General features: G+C 35.8%; 1 protein-coding gene and 1 long non-coding RNA gene across 12 annotated transcripts in view; one reads left to right on the top strand and one right to left on the bottom strand.

Annotated features, from left to right (window-relative positions):
- Positions 1 to 25101, bottom strand: part of LOC132914357 (potassium/sodium hyperpolarization-activated cyclic nucleotide-gated channel 3) — a 222451-nt gene that overhangs the window by 161158 nt on the left and 36192 nt on the right. For 9 of the 11 annotated variants that reach the window (XM_060973412.1, XM_060973409.1, XM_060973404.1 and 6 more), the window contains one exon: positions 14163 to 14246. The exons of 1 other annotated variant lie outside the window; for it this stretch is intronic. In XM_060973412.1, coding sequence (XP_060829395.1) covers positions 14163 to 14246 — 84 coding nt within the window. Of the gene's footprint in view, positions 1 to 3523; positions 6643 to 14162; positions 14247 to 25101 lie in introns of those variants that run through there. One more of the 11 variants, XM_060973408.1, reaches the window with a different exon arrangement.
- On the top strand, positions 7266 to 7994 carry LOC132914376 (uncharacterized). The gene is made up of 2 exons (XR_009659578.1): positions 7266 to 7580; positions 7719 to 7994. It is a non-coding gene; the product is annotated as an uncharacterized LOC132914376 (long non-coding RNA).

Genomic DNA, 25101 nt, shown 5'->3' with positions numbered 1-25101 from the left:
AAATGTTTATAATACCGTGTATTAAATAATAAAATTAAATCTAAAGAGTTTCTTAAGAAGTATACAATTTTTCAATTCTTATAATGTTCAGTATAAAACTCTTTTTCAGAATTGTTCAACTCTAATAACGTCGGGTTCAGAACTTTTTCTCAGAATTTTTCAATCAATTTTTTCCCTCGGAACTGTCTTAAACTAATAACAAATTGTATAAATATAAATTCCATGAAATACGTACAGTAAAAAGAGATTGACAATGCAGAAATTTTTATAATTCTACGCGTAACATTTTAGTAGTAAGTTAGATATTTCGAATAGTAGAAAGAAATGAACAATTCCGGTATCTTTATACTTGCAAACAACTGTAGTCACACGAAGAGAAAAGTTGCTCAAACAAACTGTTACAAATTAAAAAGAAAGTCTCAACTACATTTATCCACCATACTTATCCTAAAAGTATCGTTATGCGCACGTTACATCCCAGGATTTATACGAAACATAGAAATGAAAAAAGTAACTCATGAAACGTTAAATGATAAAACGTCCTTCGATGACCGAGGTCATCGCCTATAGCCTAATTATCCCACATATGGATTCGCTTTACGATAACAACTGATTTTATAGATTATTTGCGCTACCAAACGACGCACAATTTTCCATAGTTCGCGGTATAGGCTCAAAACAATACATCTGCCACTTTTTAACATGCTACACATCTGTCGTTAAAATCGTCCTTAAAATTGTAATGTAAGTCGCAGAACGAATATTTATGGGAAAGGGAAATTTAGATAACATTTAGACTTAATTTTGAAATTTAAATGAGAGAAAATTCGAAATTTGTAGGTATAATAATCTGTAAAAGAAATAAAAATCTATAAAATAGTTTACCATTTTTAATTGGTATCATCTAACCATGAGAGTTTCGATTAAGATACTTATTTAATTTCACATAGGGTATTTTTATTTTGCATTCTGTACTTTACGTGATAAAAGCTATTAGTAATATTCAAATTAACATTTAATTAGCTCTGGTATCGGTAATTATTAATTAAACTGCGGATGTTTTTGCATTTATGGGAAAATTGAAGGTGCAGAAATGTATACAATCCATGTAATATATGAAAATATATTAAATATCCAAAATAAAGTATCTATTACAATACTTGGAAAATGAAACGAATCTCTAATTAAGATTAATTTTTTTAGTTGCATTTATAGAACTTTGAATTTGCATAAACATCCACGCTCTAGAGATTACAATAATTTAGGTAAGTTTCAAGTGATTAAATTTTAAAGACATTTAAAATTTTATAGAATATTAAAGACATAAAATTATATAGCCTAACCCATTATCGTGTCCAATTATCGTGTGTTAGGTAAATACTTGTGACGTAATAATACTAGTGGTGGATCAAATATCCTAAACTCAAGTAATCTAATTTAAACATAGGTCAAATTATTGTAGTCATCTACGGCCCATAATATCTACTAAGGATTAAATACCACTGCTAGGTCTTAATAAATTCGAAATACTTCATAAAAATGTTGTACAAATTGACAAACAAATTCCATTTCGATTAAGTTTTAATTTTCTAGACGCCAAGAATTACCTCGTGTTACTTTTACTTCTTCAAACTTAAAAATAAGATATTGGGAATTAAAAGAGTCTCGGATATTTTATACAAATATCTTCGCTTTATAAATAATTTCATCGTCGTAAGTCTACAATTTCTGAGGCACCAGTAATTACCTTCTGTTATTTTTATTTCTCAGAAATAAAGAATAAGAAATTTCAAATATCGAATAATTCATAAATATAACATACTTCGCGTAACTACGAAACTAACATCACATTTTTCGTAAATATCAAACTTATTTGCAACCAGTTCAGCGCGAAACCCAATAAATCGAGCTTCTGAAACACCCTATATTGCTCTAGCGTGTAATATCGTATAATATCCGAACCTAACCTAAACCCAATAAATTGCGTTTCTCAACCACCCTACAATCCTCTAGCGTATAACATCGCCCACTTTTCACCCTCTACGAGTAACAAAACCTCTTGCTCAACGTTCCCAAAGCAAACAAACCTGGTAACAAAAAGAGAGAGCGAGCGTCGTGCGACAAAAATCGTGTTTACCGGCAACGATATCCATCAGGCGGGAGAAAATGAACGTCCGGCAGTCCTGTAATCGATTCGAACGTGTTCCAACGATCGGGAACGCACGTGCTGCGCTGAATAAAGCGTGCTCATCAATCGCTGTCGTGACAAATTACGCGACTTTATCAACAGATTTCGCCGGTGAAAAAGCGCTCGATCCACGCTGCCTCTCGCGCTATTTAACGCCGAGACATTTCGCGTCCCTTCTTTCGTTTCTTCAAAATACCAAGGTTCATCCCTTGATCGGATGGCCAGTTTCAGCCACGTGGTTTCGTGTGTGTCGTTTATGTAAAGCGTTTTATATAGCGTGCCCTGGTCATAGCGATCGTTATACAGATCCCCTGGTGTTCCTCAAAACGTTGCAGACACATTGAAAGCGACAAACAAAGCGCATTTACGTGTACGCGTACGTACGCTGTGGAAGGGGGATGAAATTTAGGGATCGAAGAGTGGCAGAGCTGAACAAAATGACTTTTCGCTTATTCACGCTTCGTGAGAGAAAGTTAATTTGTTTCTTGTGTTAAAATTTTGTGGATACTATTGGTTCCGTAAGCTACTTAGTAAAATGATTAATAAGGAATTGTTCAGGTTAAATCTTTCTCATTCGAAGTTAGTTCGATCTAGAGACTGGATAGAATTCATGAAATTTCAATTAATAACATAATTTTCTGAAAAATTGAAATTAAAATAAGGTTAATAAAATAGACAATTGGTAAATAACTGTGGATTACTCAGTTACTAATAGATAAATCGTTTAACATCACACGTACTGAAAAATCTGCATCATTCATAGGATGCCTTAATGAATTAAGTAAGCAAAATTCTGTCTTTACATAATGAAAATATTAGAACAAGAAGAGTGCCACTGTATGTAGTAAAATCAATTTACCAATTGTTCAAATAACAATATCAACGGAATATCACATCTAAAGAAAGAATTCTACTGAAACCACAATTTTTCGAATCAAACCAAATCAAATGAAAAAATAATTTCAATTTCTTTCAAGTATCAAAAAATTTCGAATAATCAGACAGCCCAAAAATTGTCCAATCACCAAAGAATTGGAATCTGCCAATCGCTCTAAAAATCTTCTAAATAGCAAATAATTCCGATTGTTCCAAAGTTCTTCCTAGATTTCGTTCAGCTCTGACAGCGATATGTGCAAGCGGAATCAAGCGACAACGAAAAAAAATAAATGGTCTTGGATGTCTTTATTAAAAAAGACCAACTGGTACAACTGGACATCTGATCGGTGAGACATCAAAAGCACACGGCCAGATTCATCCAGCCACGGAAGCCAGCAGCGATTGCGCGACAACAGTGTTCGCTCTCAAACAACATACAACAAGCTGCTCTCGGCATACATCAGAGGGTTGTTTTCCTGCTGGCTCGTTGGCTGCGAGGTAACCGAACGTCTCGGCCTCCAAATTGCCAGCCTGGCCAATCCGTACTTCGTCATCCTCCCACGTCAGACCCTTAATGAACCGTGTTGTTCACCAACTTCCACCTGTTCCTGACTGTACCAGCGATCACCTGCTCTTGCTGCAGCTCGACATCATGCACACGAGTTCAACGGTTCACCTCTTCAGCGCGTGGCCAATTATCTGGCGCGTCTTGTCGATGCACTTCCGCAAGATATTACGGAATGACATGTTGAGCAAAGCGTCACGTCTACGTGCGTGAAGAGTAGCAAAATGGAGGATAGAAACGTACAGTGGGACGGTGATTCGGATTTAAGAATCTTCCTTTTGTTATATCCTCGATTTATTCGCTTGAACAAATCCTCTTTGGATATTGGAGGCTGAGAAGTCAGTCTGTTTAAATGGACGTTGAAATCGACGACCACGTGTGTACGTCTCGAACGCTAGAAAAGACGTAGCAAAAATATCTTTCTCTCTGTTTACTTCTGTATCTTCTTTGAATCTCTATGTTGTTCTTGGGATGTCTTTCACGATTGATTTACTAGTCGCTATTTTTTAAGCTCAGACGAAGAGTAACAGCACAGCCAATGATTAATTGTTGAACTTGAACGGAGTTGTCGAACCAATTTGCTCGTCTTCCTCTTACTCCCTTTCCTTCCCTTTTTTTTTTTTCTTCTCTGACCACTTCAACTTTGCCGGGTAAACTTTAGCCACTCCAATGGCTCTCTACGCTCTCTCCACGTCTTCCGCGCTACACCGTCCAGCCGCGAGTGACAGGCCTCGCTTTTTATCACGGTTACTTTATTGCGAGCACCACGACGAGCGACTTTGATACTCGTCGCTTCTGCTTCTCTCTTTCTCTCCTTCCTTTCCTTCTTCTATCCTCTCTCAACCCCCTTGAAACCCTAGTGGCTCGTAACGTCGGCCAAGGTATAGGCGTCCCGTTGGTAGTCAAGGCACTGGACATGCGCGCTGTGAAAACGAGCCTCTGACATTCTACAACCCGTACTCGACGAGGCCAGGAATCAACATAGTCAGCTTTCAACGCTTCTTGGATGGATACTTTTGCATTAATAGGTATTTCTAAAACATGTGGACGATTTTATCGAAACCTGGCGCAAATCCCTGGCTATTTAGGGATCGTGAGATTTCGTATTTTTCTTCTATTTTTGACGGTAGATTACATATCACGTCACGTGGCCGAGAATAATATCGATCCTACGTATTCTCCTTCGAGTGGTTCGATCATTCGAACGTGGTCCTTGAACGAGCCCGTCCAAGGATGTTTTCGAAATGAAGCTGCGATTATCGATCACACAGTGACGGTATGCCGACCTCTCGTGCTCAAAAAACTCTCTAAATTGACGTTAAAACTACGACAAAAGCTGAATAGAAAAACCCTGCGGCTGGTAGAAAACTGAACGGGTAATAAGCTCTGCGTTTATCACCAAGCGTTTTTCATCGTCTGGTCGATCTATCGTGTCCATTTTTCAAGGACGATTTCTTTTTTCGTTTATTACTGTCTTTTATGGTTTCCTTTTTACTATTTACGGATAGAACGATCAGAATAGCGGACGTATTTACTGATTTCTCCTCGAAGGCGGGCAATTGAGCGAAAAGTAGAAGAACAGTTCTAAAGAAAGAATCCTCTGTGATATCGCCTTCGACCAGTGGCTGACCACAAGATTAGAACACTGGTTCATTCATGGATATCGCGGTTCTTAGTCATAAATCACCTCTTGTTCATTTCTTATTAATAAGAGTCTAAAAAAAAGAAGTGTCTCGTGAAGTTTATTTCATAATCAATAGAATCGAAACACTCGTGTCGTTGATCAATTTCGAATGAAAATTTATTCGAAAAACGTTGATAATTCACTGTCCTCTTCTTTCTCTTTCTTTGCATAGTCATGTGCTCGCGAGCAGAAGATCGATGGGATTGGTTGCACTGCTTTCGCATCGATTATCGAGGTCCAATTTACGTGAGAAGTGGTCACGGTTAGATAATCGATCGACTCGGTGCAAAGCAAGGCATTCGGTCGTGATTCAACGAAATGAAAATCATTATTGACAGAACGGATAATCACAGTTCACCGTCGATCGTTCGACCGATATAGAACCTCATTGTTAATTTACGTGAATATCTAGTCACAACTGTAGAATAGAATCGTGGATATATATGTAACCACGGTTGCAACTATAGAACAGAATCGTACATCTATGGAACGCGAGGTCAACAGAACACTGACATCATTGACAGACGTCCAACCTCGATTCTCGCGAAGAACAATCACAGCTCACCATCTTGTTGATAAATAAAATAGATTGCTCAAAATTACTCCCTGATTCGTCGATCAAGACAATAATTAGAACACAGAAATTATTGACAGGGAATCAAGCCTATCCTGTACGATATTTACGGTCTATCATTGTGTTTCCAGGAATCTCCACTCGTCTGATATAATCACGAGTCAGGAACCAGAACCAAGTTTCATTCACCATCAACTTTCCAGTCCATAATTCGTCTCGTTCTTTAAATATTCCATACGTTTCCCGCACGAGTATCTACATATACATCGAATCACCTTCTTTATCGATACTCGACGAAAATTTGTCATCCGATCTGTGACATAACCACGAACCAGAAGAACAAATTCCTGCTCTCATCCAAAGCATTTATCACCCGTCAACTTTCCAGAGCTCCTCGAGTTCTTCCTCTTCTTCAAATATTCCATGTATTTCCTGCATGCGTATCTGCGACATCGATTCACCCTCTTAATCGACGTGCACCAAAAATTTCCGGTTTAGTCGACGGAACAGCGTGAAACTTGGTTCGAATTCGCAATTCCTGTTTGACCCGGTCCACGACTCGATTCCTTCCTCTCGGCAACTTTCCCGCTGCTCGTATCGATCCCTGTGGCTCTCTCTTTCTCACCCCCGTGTGGCAGTGTGTCGTGTCGTCCCGGAAGGGAAAATCCCGCGTCCGGCGCGTCAGCGTCGAAAAGTCCGCCGCGGCGCGCGATCCTCGTGATCGATGTCCAGTCCGCCTCGCGAGTCGGAACCGCTCGTATCGGTGACTTGCGTGTCGCGCCGCGGCACACGTGACTCGAAGGTCATATTCCGGGATCGATCGGGAAGCGGGCTAGTTTTTCAGGAGGTCGCACGCCGCTCCCGGAAGCCCGTAAGTTTCTGTCCGTACCGACGATCGGTTGCCTCGTATTTCGCGATCGATGCACCAGGTCTCTCAACGAAGACAACGATTTTCAACGAATGATCGACGAAACCGGAGCAGATTCGTTCGCGGTTGTCGCGAGGTATCGCCTCGATCCTAGAGGATCCTCTCACGTCCATCTCATGTCTCGAATATTTAAATAGCACACGATTAAAGGATTACATTTACGTGTCTGTGTGGGTGGTTCGATCGAGTCCTGACGGCCATTAGGATCGTTCGAATGGACTGGACGGAGCTTTCTCGAAGAGACAACGTGTCTCCTCGAAGATTAAGTCGTGCGATCGTTATTCGTCCATTCGATCGCACTTTGGCCTCTCTTTGGCACTGCAAGTCACCGTCTACCTTTCACCCGATTATCGCGATCCTGGACAACCGGACAACCGCTCCTCCCGCCTGATATATACGTGTACACGCGGCGAGAAACTCGTCGCTCTCCACGATGACTGCTCCGCGACATCGAACAGTCCCGCGACTGCGCACACTCGATTCCCGTTCCTCGAGCCTCGATTTTCCTCTCTCGTGCCCTTTCTTTCTTTACACCAGCTACAGGACTGGATGTTCCTGGAATTGGTAGGGACGAGGGGAAAAAGATGGCAGTAACGGTCATCGATGAAGGAAGGTCGAGGTCCTTGATTCGAGATGAAGATACAAGATTATGGAAACACGGTTACGGGTGTTTCGAGGTTTTCATAACGTTGTTTTTCACGGTTGCGCTGTCAGACACTAGAGGATTTTGGTTTATTGGGTGGATGATTGATGGATTTTATTTGGGTGAGTTACCACGCAGCGACGTTCTTTGGAGAAAGGGTTAAGGAGAAGGGAATTTTGATTTATCGAGGACGTTCGGATGGATACGTTACTAATGTCTGGAACTTTCTTCCGTAACAAAATGGATCTTTTGTATTACAGGAAGTAGATTACGATGGGTAGTATCTTTCATAAATAAATAAGGTCTGGAATGTTTTTATCGAATATGCGTGTAAATAAAATCTGTTTTTCTATGCTTCATGACGGTCTTAGTATGAGACGTAAAATAATAAAAATTTCCTATATTATGTACCATCCTTAATATATTTTGGCCAAATATTTATTCACACTGTGAAGGTATATGATCTTTTGATTGAAACAATATATAATTATCCTTCAGGATGTATTATATCTGTTCCAATAAATAAAATTCTCTTATGTCATGAAGTATTAACAATAAATATTCTTTGATATGTATCAAATCCTATACAACAGAAATCATTTATATATTTCCAATACCCTTGAATACAGAGTACCCTTCACCACTAAATTTCCTTTTCTTCCTTTACGTTACTTGCTATGTCACAAAATACAGCATGGTCATTATAACGAGTAGAATTTTTAATAAATAAATAAAATGATTAATTCCGCAGTCAATGTCTATAAATAGAAAGTGCTGTTGAATTTGCAACAATTCTAATATCTATAGCTGTTGGGTAAAATTTCCTTCAAGTAATCGGCCTAACATTTCTTTTGATTTTAATTGCATCCTCTAAACGATTTCGAAATATACCCATTCGCTAAATATTTTCCTCGACAAAGGGAACTCTCCTGTGTCAAATATGCACTTCACACGATAAACACTTTTAAACACGACATAGTACCACGCCAGAAAAATTTGCTTATTAAAATTCATCTAAATAAAAAAAATAAACACTAAACATTACTACCTTTGCATCAATCAAACCTACAAAAGAGAAAGCACTCCTACATACCACCAGTATTCTTGAATATTAAACATCCTACTCCACTAAACTCTTTCCTTTAACCTTCCGATTCTTCTCTAAGTACCATAGAATCCTTGAATAAATATAATTCCTTCACCTCGAATACCAATAAACGAATATGAATCGTCGAAATTAAATATCGACTACTCCTACAAACAACATTAACGACAGAAATCCAATGTAATAATTACATGCCTGTTTCACGAAACCGAGAGTGACCATCGAGCCAAACCTTCGTTGACAAGTATTCCATCTGGTCGCAGTCTGTTCGTACAGAAATTTTCTTTTGTCTAGCATCAAGTGGCTTTCTGCTCCATTGACTTAAATAACAATGGAAGCGCAAAGGCAACAAGAACCATCGACTTTCTTGCTGCAATTGTAGGCGCAGTCAGTACATACCCCTGTCCCATTCGCGAAGCCATTCATCGTCGAAGGCAATAATTTCCCAAGGGCAGGTTGGCTGGTTGCATTTGCAAGAAAAATGCACAACCGATCCAAGGTTGAACTAACGCGAAACGTACAAGCGGAATCGCGGTTTCTTATCTGATATCAATTTCCAGCCTGTTTGTTATGTTTTCTAACCGCCATTCCACCCCTCCCCCTCACCGCTCCTCTTTCTGGCTTTATTTCGCTTTTCGTTATCTGCCTATCTGTCTCGTTTCGGTTTGTGGTTATGGACGAATCGATAAATCAATAAAAATGTTCTGGCACCCCGGGGTTCCAGGGACTCGATTACGCGGACAATGAGGAAACGGTGAAGACGGAACGACGACGAAATTCCATCGTCGATGTACGGGCGAGAGCGCGCGAATATGTTGAGTCAGATTTATAAATAAACCGCCTTATCAGATGCCCGGCACGAGGGCTATTTTAAGGTATCGACCAATCAGTGTTAAGGTCAAGCACGCCCACGATTATTCGAGGACTATCAAAATTTATCCGCCAGGGGTGAATCCTTGGGCTTTTTGTTCGTTCGATTAAAGTCGTGTTGGAATGTATTTAATGACCGACGGGGAGAGATACGACAAGTGGGGTTAATAATTATAAAATTTAATACGCTATCAGATCATCCTCGTATTATCGAAATTGTCGTTTTGTTTCGGTTTGGAATTAGATATCCTCTTGAATGTCGGAAGAAATTGTTATGGGATTAATTATGTAATTGAGCTTTTACAAGTCGACTATGGATTGGGTTTATGCTATTGGGAGAAATTTAAATGTGTAGAAGTGTACAGAATTCACATGGCACGTTAAAGTGTATGTATTTGAACTAGAATATTCTTAGAATATTTGAATTATGACATTTTTATGTACGTCTTGTTTCTTTAATTGTAATTATAAGAATATAAATTTAAAAGCTTCGTAGCAATACTTATTGCCCTCTAAATAATTGTTAATTTCTGCTTTTTATTAAAATTATTTTTGCCAAGTAATCACAATATGACACACATTTCTAACAGGTAGGGTTGCTACAGCAACATGAAGAGTTGAACATTATCTACGAGAATCATATTTATAATAATTGAATAAAACACGGGAAGAGAACATAATAGATATTCTTCTAAACTTCTTTCTATTCTAGACTTCGGATATTTATGAAAATTGTTCATGAAAGTTCATATTTTTATGAATACAAGTAAATAAATGGAACTTAGAGATTTCTTCATTCGGCGAATATTACAACAAATATTCAAATATTTCATATATATATATGTTGGTGTATTAATGTATTATATGCATTCTATACGTTTTCACATCTTTAAATTTTTTCAGAAATACATAATTATCCGCAATGTAATGATAAGTCACATTTTATATTCGTCAATCTGATATTACCAAAATGTTCTCCTTATTTAATTTAGAAATTACACATTATATATTTTTACTAACCTCTTGAACATTGTAAAAATATTGATTGTCATAAGATTAGTTACGCCCTTGGTGTTTTGCGAAAATTCGTGGGTTTACCAGCTATTTTTAAAAGGCTTATATTTTTGGACCTAACAGGTTGTTCCCTGTTTTATCTATGTCACGTTAAAATACTCCCTTTTAGCCAAGTGAGTTATCATGCGTTTCTCCTGTATTTTCTATTTATAATAACACATTAGTAGTGTTTTTCAGTTCTTAAGCGTGGAACGATTATTATATATTATGAAGATAACGTAGTACGACATAAGAAGGAAATAGAGAAAATAAAGAGAAGGAAGGTGTAAAATCCCTCATTTAAATTTAGGATGATCGAGAAAAATACGAAAATATGTATGTGCGTGTAATATAGGTAACATCAGGTTTGATTCACTTGGAAAATAGTAAAATAGAGATTTGAAAATCTAAAGCAGAATTTGGAATGATATAGTGTAAAAATTAATACTTTTTGCCGTTTAATGACACCAACAAAATCTTAATTGGAGAAATTTGAGTTCCTAAAACGGTGAATTGATAACAGAAGTTCGCAGAGTTCGAATTTGAAAAGTTACAAAGCGGAATATTGGAACTGTAATAAAGTTCGAAACAGCGCTTCGGAATTGAAAAATTTATCAAAGTATCGATGGTAAAGGATTTTATTGCAACTCCCCCATTTATAATTCTGTATTCCACGATTATTCCAAAGTTCCACGAAGTTCTATTATTAGTGTTAATTTTCATAAATGTGGAACCGATATAGTAATCTGTATTACATCACCAACTCTATAAGCGCTTCTTTTGCGTAACGTGCATATATTTACGCGAATCGAATGCAATTCTGGATGACACAACAATGAAATATTGAAACGCAACCGCTCATCCACTCAGCAATAAATTCTTATCTCATGAACTAGATTAAATTGTTGCGTTAACAGTTCTGAAATCAAATTGGAAATGAAGTAGGAAAAATATATCTATAATCTAAAAATATATATATCTAACTAATGATATATTATTCGATCAATTAATATTAATATTACTAACATTATAATTCTATTTAAAGAGGAGGAATTATGCTCCTAGTTATCGTTTGAACGTTTACTTTACGTTATTTTTGCAGGAAAATGTTTTCATAGTCATTCTTCATTCATTTGTCTTTTTGTAATTCGTGTTTTTGCCAAAAATTCGAAAAATATTACATCCTTTGAAATACAATTACGACCAACATATATTTCGGATATTCTTCATATTTCAATAACCTGAATATTGACACGATTGTACTAGATTCAAGAAATTTTGGCAACAAAAGTTTCGAACCTTCAAACGCCAAAAATTCAAGCAAATAGATAAATTTATCAGGAATTGTTGCTGACTCATCAAAATTGTGTACTTGGTGTGATCGCCTATCTATGTAAATAAAGAAACTATTACTAAATGAGTAAATTAATTCAAAATTAAATTTAAGCAAAACATCAAGAAATATTAAATTTATCATAAAAACACTCATCACACTCATTATTCAACTAACAAATTATAATTTCTTTTAAAATTTCTTCAAAACATGGCAAAAAGAGAAAATATTTGAATTTGATTTTTTCACATTCGATGTTGCATATAATTAAACAATAAATGTATTTGTTTTAAAATTGGCCTTAATTTTAATTAATAGAAAAGCAACTATCTTCCAGAGAACGAGGAACATTCGATCTTGAAATAGTGGAAACAATAATGAATAATCCTAAAGATACCAAAGTATTTTATATATTTAATATCATTTAATCATTTAATTAATAGAAATTATTGCCCATCAAACAACCTACCAATTAACGTCCCTAAACGTTCTAATAACCCAAAAATCTTCCTGGTATGACTAAGTCAAGCATGAAAAATTGTTTAAGAATCCTACTTTGCAGCCGTAAAACTTGAGGAAAAGTTCGATACTCGTTCGGAAATGGAAAAATTCCAAATATCCTTGCCGCTTGAGAAACCTTCGAAGAAAATGCATCGCAAAGAATTATATAACAATGCTAACGATTCGCGTTTCTCATGGTAACATGTCTATCCGCGAAAGCAAAGTGACCCGGTTTAGTCGGTCTGTACTTTTACTTTTCATCAATCTCCGCGGAATAACGTGGATCAAGGCTCGGAACGTTCGCAAACGTTTCACCGTTGAAAAGGTCGGACGGATAGAAGCAGTGGCGGGCGACGAATAAATTTAGCGAGGCGAAACGGGAGCAAGAAAGCAGCCGATAGAATGTGACGAACAAAGAGGCAGCCCTCGTGGAAATTGGAAACATGCCAGTGGCGCTATCGCTCGGAGGGTGGCACAACTTTCCAATGGGTGAGGGTGGCCAAGTAAAGGGTGACATCTAGTCTAGCGGGGAAATATTGACCGTAAAAATGGCGTCAAGCCGGGGCAAGATATGCGAAAGGAATTCCCATCGAATGAATGACAACGCGTGTCGCTCGAAATTTCATTGTTCTTCCTTCGATTCAAAGAATAAAAGATTCTTTCCACAGGGGTATGAATTGCTGGTTATTCGAATGTTCGATTCGTCGAATTTTTAAACGGCAATGGGAGATTGAATTCGTTAGGGGAATACAATTAGCACGTGACTGATGGACGATTCCTGGATTCCGGAATTTAAGGGAAATTGGTAATTATTGGTAATTATTGGTGACGCGTAAAGAGATAGGTATTGAAGTGTTAGTATGTTTACGTTGGACATGCTAGAATAGAAATAACAGTGCAGAATTCTCTCTAAAGGATTGGTACACTGCGTAAAAACGTTCGAATTCTATTCCCTTCTGACAAACATCTGAGAAGAGTTCCTTAGGAGGAATAGAAGTGTACGTGCTTGAACGTTAGGATAATTTAAGGATATTAGATTCTTCGGATTTTTTGAAGAATCTTCGTTGTACCGTGTAAGAACGTCTCGTTGAAGAATTTCGTTGTTCTTTGTAAAGAATTTCTTCCTTTCGCGGAGAATTTCTTTAAACAAACAGCGATGTTGGTAATTGTCAGAGCGTCAGATTGTTAAATGTTGGGACATCACATTGTTAATTTTGTTGTACCGTGCGAGAACATCCGAATTTCGTTGCGTTTCGTAAACGTTTAAAAGGAATTTCTTTAAGGAAATAGAAGTGTTGATTGTTAGAATGTTAAGTTGTTAAATGTTACAATATCAAATCGTGAAAATCTTAGATCTAAAGATTTAAAGATCGGAATATTACATTGTGATATTGATTGTCAATAAATATGATACGATATGATAAATATGACATAAATAACTAGGGAACTTATTATTCAAAGTTCTGTTTATCAATTACCTGCGATTTTCACGATGCTAGTGAGCAAAGCGATTCGCATTTCTTCCCTCCCATAGAAAGCCAAACAAAAAATAAACTTACAGAAGCGTTAACTCTCGTCCGCTTACAACTTAAACTATTTTAATATGAAATATTTATTTTACACCTAGTTTCTCATAAGGGAAACATTTCCACACCTTTCACATTCCTCATGTGTAACCCACCAAGGTTTCTCATTTGGAAGTGACCTACATATTTCATAGTATTCCTTTCTATTTAATAATTTCTTTCGGTAATGAAGCCGAAAAGCCTTAGAATGACGAGCTACTTGATTGAATAGCCGATCGAGCAAGCAACTTTTCAAAGAAACTTTGTTTGGACTTACAAGGAAAATGGCCAGGAGGTTTCGAGCTTCTGTGACGGACGCTTTTCGTGTTTCGCGGCATGTCGGTTCTCAATTCCATGGCAACTGTATAAAAGGGAAAGAAAAGTTCAGAATTAATTCGTCACGTTCCACGTAAACATACAGATTTTTGCAACTTAGCGATTCTATCGTAGAAAAGGATTCTGTATTTTTCGTTTTATAACTCATTTCGTTATTTTAATTCTTCACATTTATTTATAATATGAATTGATGGTCCTTCGTACGTTAAATTCGTCTTTTACTTTTAAAGAGCAACGAGAAACTTGATTTATTAAGGAAATATAATTAGCACGTGAATCAACGATTCCTACATTAATTATAGTACGAAGGAATCATCTTTATGTTGTGTTCATGAGGCCAAAATTTCATTTTTATTAAGTTTGTTATGTAATAAATCGATTAATTCAGATCGATAAATATAACATATCCTAAAACGAACATCTTGTAGTAAAATACAATTCTTTTTCATTTTTATCGTAACAAAACTGTATATTACAGCTAATAAATTTAGCGCAACGATATATGTTTTAGCATTTTTTATCAAAATAAGAAAATTTGTAATGCAAATTGATGTGATTTTACCATAGTATAAGTTTCTTGATTTCAATTTTGTAAAAACCTTGTATTTTTACTGTTTTAGTATGATCCAGTTTGTATTGACAAAGAGAAATGATCCGAAAGTACGCCGTTCCTACGTGTTGTGCTTTGAAAAAGAAACTGAAGCTTTCTGAATAAATAATAAGTGATCAATAATATATAAATAGAAATACTTATGAAATGGTTCATGATTTTTAAATAACTGAAGCAATATTACAGTGAGAAACGATATTCATTATATGATATAAGATACAACGTGTTTGTTATTTAAAAAATGGAAATAAAATCACCAAGATCAACAGTAAATGTGTCAGAAATAGACTGTAGACTGTAGATGTTAATGTAAATTCATATCTTTATAAATGTAGCTAAAGGAATGGTATCTAAACAGAAATTTATTTCATTCGCTAAATATAACGAATACTTTGAATATTTTATACATTTTACTCTATCAATCTGCCTCATCAATCTACTGATAGAAAATATATCAATAACAAAGACGTGTTTTCTTTTAAAAAAGCATATAAGACATAAAATGAAAAACACAGAATCTTGTTCTAAACTTAATAGAATTTTTCCTAAATTTGTCTTCGGGTTGGATGAACCACAAATATGATTTACGGTGACAAGGATCAATTAACAATTTTCTGTATTTTTATGCAATTTCAATAATAATAACGTCGTCGGCTAGTGCAAATCTTTTGTTAAAAAAGCAAAACCTTCTGGTTCTTCGAGAATAAAAATTGCCATAGCAAAGACATTGCGATGCGAATGGAGGAAGCAAATGAAAAACTTCATTTTGGGAAACAAAAGGAAGGATTAATATCTTCTCTTTAATTTATCTTCGTGTTTTGGTTTATCGCGTGTCTCTTTTCACGCTGACTAAACCGCTTAATCGAAATTCTCTTGTAAATATAGCGAAAGATTGGATAGATCTTGCGGTATCGTGCGTTGAAGTACTTCTACAACTTTTTTTCTTTCAGAAACAGTATCGTGAACTTTAAAACGATACTATGAAAATTATTCATATTATCGCATTCCTTTATAATATTTTATAATTTGTTTAATATGTAGATATTTACTATTTTTGAATATTTACTGCCTTATTTGGGTACTGAATATATATTTTTTTTAATATTAAATGCTTTTAAATATTTATCGTCCTTTTACTATTAGTACGAAGAGAATATAAATAATAATCAAGGAACAAAGCAAAATTATAGCAAGTTAACCATAAAGTACAGTACGAAGAAGTTTCTTTAAAAATTAATATTTTTCACATTTATGTAGAAAGTATAAATCTATAATTAAACGTAGAAAGTATTATAATACATTAAAATCATCATTTATTGATTGTAGTGGTATTTTACTGTATTCTTTTTGCTCGTAAATAAATATTAATTTACTATTCAACAGTACAACGATACAACGTAATATTTGAAAAATGTTAGCATTCATGGTGTGGTATAAGATTACACATTTTGAATAATTTTTTTAATAAACATTGTTATGTTTATACATTAGAACATGGTTCTATATCTCTGCAAAATTGATTAAAATATATGATTCTAACAAAGTATAGCTTACTACCTTGGCAAAAATAAATTGCATCATCAATAATATTGCATGTAACGCAATAAATACTTCCACTAGTGTAGCAGAATTTGTTACGTAACCATACGGTTCGACGTATATTATATTACACACAACACAAGCGTTTAAGGCTGCAATTTAAACGAAACTGCAGTAGCAAAAAGCTTAAGAAAACACGTGAGAAAAGCTCGATCCTTATAGAAGCTACAATTTCTGGAAAAACACGTGTCACTCGATCGTGGCGCGAGTTATCGATTCGTTTGGCGCACATGCTGTTTCATTGTGACCGTTCCAGAACGAATCTGGAAGAAACCCCAAAGGCAGCTCTTTTCAAATTGAAAATCAATAAAATCGAAGTGCTCCGCGGACGCGACCGTGATAAATTTGCCAATCAAAACGATGACAACAAAACGTAAACCTCCCCATCTTCCTTGAAGAAAAGGAAACGAATTTCGCGCCCCACTTCGCATAAAACACAAAAGAAAATGAAGAAAAACAAAGTGTCGACGTGTGTCCGCGCGTTCGTCATTTCTCAACAGTTTCTTGCCAGAAAATCGTAATGTTCAACGAACCATTTGCCGCAGAAAGTCTTGGATGAGGAAGATTTCCATAGAAATTCGTCACAGGCTAGAAATTTCTCAAGAGCATCTCTCCAAGGAGATGTCAAGGGACTATACGGTTCGACGAACGAAGCATGAACCGCAGACACCGTGGATTCTCGAGGAGAGATTCGTGCGTACGAGGCCATGCATCATAAGGAACGCGAACGCGAGAAAGAGAAGCGCGGACGCTTAAATAATTCATTAGACGAGCAGAGATTTGCATTGTGACGAGCCTGTACGCTACCAGATCGGTGGACGAAGGAGCAAACGAATTAAGCGCTTGAGCTCGGTCTAGGGCCTGGGTTGAGAAAGAATATCGTATGAAGAATGAAACATACATATAGAAGACATACACTATCGTTCAAAAGTATCCGAACACTTGCTCATTTTTCACATGATGTATTTTACAGTAGTTATAAAAAGTATTGGCGCATAATCTTACACTGCAGTAAAGAAGCGATCTTTTACTAGATCCTATATGCGTCGTTTTCACAGTATCAAATTTCTGCAGTCGTGCGAAGCTAGTACTAAATGTATCATTTTCGAAGCAAGACTCGACCTCATTTTAGGCTAAAAGAATGTTCAAACGGCGAATGAAACATGTAGACGACATAATTATGCTGCTACTTAGAAGTGTCCGGATACTTGGTTGTCTTTGACAAGATGGATTTTGCAGTAGTTTCTGAGAATTTGTAGAATTTGTCTAAATATCCGCAGTCTAATAATCATTTCTTTGAGTAAAAATATCTGTGTAGTTGAATCTCTTTTTGCAATTGGAAAATTGAATTCTTTTCTATAGCTTGGTAAATTTATATCATAATCAATGCTTGTATCGTTTGTATAACATATTCTCTAACTTACTTTCTACGTTATTTCGCAACCTTTACGAAGAGATCAAAAATGTATTTAGGTTATAAATAAAAAGGGATTTACACAAACATACCGAAATAATTCATACGATCTGTTTAATTTCCCTTAAAATCTGTTTGAATTTTAATCAAGTTTTCATAAAAAAATACATGGTAAGAGATGTGAAGAGTGCAAATCGTCATTTACCATTGTTTGAAACTTTAATGAACTTGCGAAACTTGTGTAGTTCATGTAACACACTTTAATTATCTAAAATGTATCCATTTACAGATTGAATAGAATCACCCTATATGTAGAAGAAAGTTTGAGAGGATTCATAAGGCCGACGATGCGCGCCACTGTTTTAAGCTTATCAGAGGCTGAAAATTATAACAGGATGTCGCGAAACATTTGCCTTCGTGTAAAACGCTATTCGACCCAGAAAAACGAACTCGCCAAACCAGTTTTTCCCTTTCTTTTTTAAGTAGCTTATCGTTAGAAAAAGTAATTTGTGAACGTCCCTTTCGCGCAAACATTTCTGGACATGAAGCTCCGTCGTTGATCCTCCTGTTGTTCGTCTGCTATGATGAATTTAATATTTATTCCAACGTTTTAGCTACTCATCAAAATTTCTAAATATGATTCGACGGTGACGCACTTTTTTTTGCCAATAGTTTGCCTGCAAATTTTACGATACTTTGAATTTTTAATATGTTTTTTCCATAATTCCACGACCTTTTTCACAAGTTATGTAATAGTTATTTTAACATGTGTTGATTTCTTGTACAAACTTCTGAATATAATTTTAATCTGCTACGTATTATTCACTTACCCTTTTAAGTATTGACAGAGTAGAAAAATTACTATAACGCGAGACCAAACAATCTATTCTAAGTGAAAAACGTGCCATTCGAATTCCTTTCTTTGTGGAAAATTCTCACATGCTGATACTACTATCTTCTTGCAAGACTATAAGCTATAGTGCAAGAATCCCTTATTAATATTTCAAAATATGTACTTCTTTCACAATTCTTAAACCAATTTTGTCGATGTTTTAAATGGCGTATAAATTCGTACTGTTTCTAAACAAGTATTTTAAAATTCAATACACTTCAATAAAATTCATGTTTTAATAGCAGACAAGAGTGTTTATCAGAATATGAAAAAATCAATGAAAATTTTTCTCGTATTTTGCACAATAAAAGTAAAATAGAAAAAGAGATTAAAAATGATATATCATCCTTGACTAAATACAAACTTCGGAATGAAATATCATAGGCGATTAAAAAATATGTAATAAAACGTATATTACAGTATTGAATTGAACAGAAAGCTTTTGCATTTTTTACAGGCGTTTCATGAAAATCCTACTAATGTTCTACTAAACAATTCGTTAGTATTTTCTTGATTTCACATGCTCATCTAGTATTCTATTACGCAGTTGTATATTTAATAATTACTAGTATGTAAGTATAGCCATGTTCCAAAAACCACTTCAGTATCTCTTCAAAATGTTAACCGATTTGAAATATTCTTATCAGAACTAATTATAATTTTCTTATCAATTCGTAAATAATAACCTGTTTGACTAACAAAGCTGTTCTCTAATGTTTGACACCTACAGTACCAAATTTTCTATTGCAAGATTAACGTTTAAAATTACATTTTATCATATCAGAATGTTCTACGACAACTCAAGTAAAAGATGAAAGCATTCTCAGTCTTTCTATATATAATTTTATAGTAAAATTTGTATTCTAAGAAAAATAAGAAAATTACTCCCCACACTTTTGTGTGGCAGTATACAATCCATCCTGTCTGGACATTGTCCATGTGTTTCAGCGACGTGAACAGTTTCGGGCTGGCTTAGTATCGACCATGGGCCCGAATGGGGGCTGTATCTTGCCAGCGGAATGTTTTCAGCCCCGTTTCCGAAGCGCGACGTCGACTCACCCCCTGTTGTGAAAATAGAGTTCGCCGGACGAATCTGGAGTGTATTTGAAATTGGGGCTTGATACGAAGCTCGTTGATTTATTTGTCAACCGAATCCAGTTCTAAGGGGGGTGGTTTCTGCGCCGGATTTTTCTACCCTATGAAAAACATCACGATTCAAGAATTCTGTTCGCTGTACTGGTTGCAGCAACTGTGATAGATGTGCTTCGGTGGTCTGTCGATTTTTTGTTTACACGCGGAAGAAACTTGAGATTGGTTGGTCTATCTATAGTTTTGTACGAATGATGTAAAAATGATAGAAATCTGGAAGCGAGTGAAAAATATTTGGAACAAAATGATAAAGTTGCGAATGTCGAGCGATTGATTTACAGAGATAGAGCGAGAATTTTAAGAGTGTGACGGAAGTAAATTTGGAAAGAGTACTTGATATTAACAAAAGCATTCTGATTCAACACGTGAGACTATCGTAAAACAAGTTCCTTGCCAATTATTATTTATCTTTTACATTTATACAGATACTTTCGTCCTGAATGATTACTTTTATATTAATTACTACCATTTATTTGCTCCTTGCATGTATCACGATATAATATTTACCTTTATACTATCACATATCGTATATTTCATCAGAAGGCAGGATATTTATATCCCGTTTTATCCAAGCCCAACATTAATCCTCAAATCGATAAACAATTTTTCCCAATAACGCAATCCCACTATAAAAAAACCGGAGAAACACGCAGTAATACCGAAGAAATACACCAAAATAAATATCCCAACAGAAATTGTCTCCCATGCCCAAGATAATTCGCAGCATCCGCCATAACATCCCCTCGAACCCCTCGACTTCCATTAAACCAGAGACAATACACATCATACAATCGCTATCCAATAAATTCCCGGAGCCAGGAGTGCATCCCAGATGCCCGAAGAAATAATTCAGAGTGCACATCGAGACCGGACACACAGTGTGCAAGTCCAGAAGAGTAGAAGAGCTTCTTCATTGTTTGGCTCGGAGGGCGCTTGACCTTCTGCAACCTGTATCGAGCACCTGCCTCTGTGCTTTCCTTTCAGCTGCTCTTGGTACATGAAAAACCGGGGTCTCGATGTGACCACGCTAGATAAAAAAGAAGAAAAAGAGAGAGGAAAGAAATAAAAAACCCTACTTTATAATATAGAGCCAGCCTCTCTTCTCGGATATTAGATATTGTCCTTTGTCGCCATAACCGGAACGTCGCCGGTGCACCGATTCATCTCGATCGTGCGCCAGTCTCGTTCACAGACATATTAGTGTAACGTACACACACACACATAGGTGTAGGATAAGTGTACACACCCACACAGGGTGGTAACTATCCCCCACCGTTCTCCGCAGCCCGGTTGCCACCTCGTACGAGGTCGAGCGCCCTTTCGAAATTTGCCGATGGCCAAAGGAGGCCTCGAGGACTGCTTGGCTGACCTCGAATCCGAGATTCTTATCTTTGAACCGAAAGCTCCGGGAAAGACGCCGTTTATCGAACGACAGTACTACTCACGGCCGTCCATGGCCGGTTTTCAATAGAGTGGCGGACTGAACACGTCGGCTGCCGCCGCCACCGCCCCCGTTTGTATCTCCCGTGGCCCAGAAACCGATTCACAATGAAAATTTTGAAATATAAATATGCCGAGACCGCCTTTGGCCTCGAGCACAATCGACCTCCACTCGACGCGGCACCGTGCTACGTCGCGACGATCTCTATCGTACGATGATCGCGACGGACATCCGGATCTGACAATCGCATCGGTCTTCGCAATCCACGAAACCTGGGAAAGGATCCTTTGACAAAGAGTTTAGTGAAGTTTTGAACTGTGCTTAATTTAGAGTTAAATGTAATAATAATAACACTAGAAGATTTTTATTAATGTAGGATACAAGTAGATACCATTTATCAGTATTACTGCAGAATCTATCTTGTGGGAAGAAATAAATTACTAGTTGAATCGAAAGTCCAACGAGTAGCAAAAAATTCATCTCGGAAGATATAAATGGAGAAATGTTAACAGACGAAGGATGGAAAGATATTAATACACAAGAAAAATGTTAAGAAACATATGTGTCGAAATAGCAGTGAGACAAATTTTAATTTGAAAATTTATAGAACGAATAGAAGATCCGAAAGATTAAAGAGAGCTGAGAAATTTCAGTTCCACGACATTAGTCTCATCCGTTCCACACCATTTGTTCCAGTTAATTTTTCAGTCACTCGTTTAGTCGATGAACAAGACGATACGAAATATTTATCAGAAAATGAATATCGTATCGGCCATCTGGTTCAGGAACGTCCACGTTTCTCGTAGATTGCCACGATATCCGGACGATTGAGTTATCGCGATAGTTCCGAGGAATTCAGTGAAATGGTTCGGCCGATTAAATACACACGGTTGGCGTCAAAATATCGCAAACCGTCTGTTTGATTCTATCGTAGAACGAGATGTGAAACGTAACGCGCTTTTCTATGCGTACACGATGCATCGAACCCATTGATTCTGTGTCTTTTTCATCGTACGATGTATGACTTAGTATTATTGACGTAACTCTAGTATAAATGTGACATATATGTAATGAATGGACAAACTTTGAAAAAATATTTTTCGGCGAAGATTCGATAGAAACCATTTAACGAATATTGATTTTTTTAAGGTTCGTAAATTCTCGGTAATTTCGAAATTCGTATTTAGTTGAAATTATTTAGCTTTTATGCACTTATGAATTTTTCGAAATCTTTAACCTTTGATATTTATTACAATTTTAGAAAAACTTGGGTTTCTTTACTTTTCTACTATTTACAAAATGGAGAACAAATTGTTACTAATTTTATTATTAATTCGACGGATAGTTACAAAAGGAAGAATATGGAATAGTGGCGATTTTAATTTTCAAAGGATAACACAAGAAATATCAATGTATAAATATTAGTTTCTCTAGATTTGTAATATTAGACGTTATCGTAAATGTGTAATATTTTTTAAAATAATAACAAAAATTGCAAAAATATTGGCTTTTTTAAATCTGCGTTGTTAAGTTATTTCTAATGCTGGAAATATTTTAGTATTTTAAAAATTCTATTGAAAAGAGTCTTAATCTAGACCTGCATCACATTCTTTACGCGTAACTTACAAAGCTCAGTTTCCGCTCACTTAGAAGCTAATGAAACGAGTTGTTCACTGATACGAAATACGCCGATCTTTGACACTCGATAAAAATCTAACGAATCGTCTCGATTCACGCATCCACTTTGTGAATGAAACTTTGTTGTAATATACCATTTCATTGAAATCTTCACAAAGTATTTTGTATAAAAATTATTTCATTTTATGAAATCAAATCCATCAGTTAACGTTGGCAAATTGATAAATGCATCATTTGCAGAAAAAAAGAATAATCTAAATATCTCCAGAATCTAGAAACAATGTATCTTCATTTCTACGTAAGAACTAAACTTAAAATTGTAAAATATTGTTATGTATTAAAGTCTTACTTAATGGAACGCAAATTAGATTCATGTTAAGTTTGGGTTATATCTGTGTCAGATGTACGCTGGTCTAGGTCCATGCGAGGTCTAGGTCAAGACCGAGGTAGAACTGTGATAGGTCTAGATCATAATGCTCGTTAAGTTCAAATTAGATCCAAGGTGTTCTAATTTCAATACGTGTTGAGTCTCGATTAAGTCTACATTCAATTTCTCCATATCTTTCGTACCCTTCAAATTTGATAAAAACATCGTTTATAGCAATGTTGAAAATGTAGAATTAATTAAACTACAGGAACTATAAATTAGCCACATTTTGGACTTGCATCAGTATCTTAATTAAATCGTATTAGAGTTAGTTAAACCTACGTTAAGTTAGAATTCAGAACTAAACCCAACCAAAGACCCCAAATCTACTTAACAATAAAGTTTCGTTCGGGGTAAATTCAAGTAAAAATAAAAATATGCTTAAACTTGGGCTCAGATTAAAGAATTACATAACTCAAGAATCAAAACTTTATCTTTTAACAAATAGAAAAAATTGAAAAAATCGTAAGCTAGAATTGCTGAAATAAATTCTCTACAATAAATCAACTTACTAAAAACGTTACCTCTGAGATAGATTAAAACAAAATAGTGGAACCCAATTTTCACATTTGACTTTAAATTACAAAACTGTAGAAATCCAAATTCGAAAAATTTTCCTTTTTTAAATAAAACTACTCGTAAAATAAAGTTTCAGAAAAATTTATCGAATCATCATTAACACCGCGATATCCTTTCGCATTTCCTCTACGAAGTTGTTGCCATAAAAATTACGCTAAAAAATCATGAATAAATGCTTCTCTGAAACTAACTGGTTTTCACAGAAACGCGGTATGTGTTACACCGTAGTTCCTCTCTGTTTGTGCAATGGAGCTTTGCCTGTCTACACAGGTTACAGTGAGTATGGTGGCGCAGTATGGTTCAATGGGCAATAAGTTCATTCGCTGCTTCACCCCACGTCGAGTAACTACGTGTGCTCAACCCCATGCACGTGTGTATAGGTAATGATGATCTGATTAACCTACCCGCTCCTTTTATTGCAAATAAACCGATGGAAAACAAAACGAGCAATCGAATCGACGGATTTAAGTGGAGTGGCAAATCATCGAGCGAGCTTTCATCGTGACAGCTGAAAGAATGGCCTACTACAATGGAGCTTAGCGTCCACTATATATATTGTCTCCATAGTTTAGAATATCGATCTTTTCCTTTGGTAATTATACGAGGAATTATATGAAGCGAAAAATGCAATAAACCAAGACCAAAAGTTTAAAAAGAAATATACATGTAAAAATGTATATTGGTAAAAAAACATATTTTGAGATTGCTAGAATAATGATACGTCTAAAAAATTACCGATTTTGGCATATTAGAAGGATCAACTCTAAGAGCGAACTATTTTGGGGGGTGAGAGTTTTACAATTTTATCAAAAGTAAATGTGTGCATACAAAATTTTTCTCGGAAACAGATATTTAAGAAAATTATCAAAAGAAATTCTATTTTATAAAAATTATGTTCCTCATTTCTTGAAAAGAATTTTTCGATAAAATACCACATATTTATGTGGAATACTAAAATATATCTTTTTATGTTAAATATATTCAATATTAGGAAATGGCACGCGTATCATTATCCTGAAGAGACTTGGTCTTTAAGCTTTCCTTAATTATAAATCTCTTTTAGAGGAATCTGAATTTTCAATCTAGTGAAAAATGTTAGAAGCTCCAGTGCTTTCAACTATAAAAACCTTC

Source organism: Bombus pascuorum, chromosome 14 (assembly GCF_905332965.1).
Source record: "Bombus pascuorum chromosome 14, iyBomPasc1.1, whole genome shotgun sequence".
NCBI lineage: Eukaryota > Metazoa > Arthropoda > Insecta > Hymenoptera > Apidae > Bombus > Bombus pascuorum.
The sequence above is the reverse complement of the archived record's forward strand: the minus strand, read 5'-3'. Positions and strand labels throughout refer to the sequence as shown.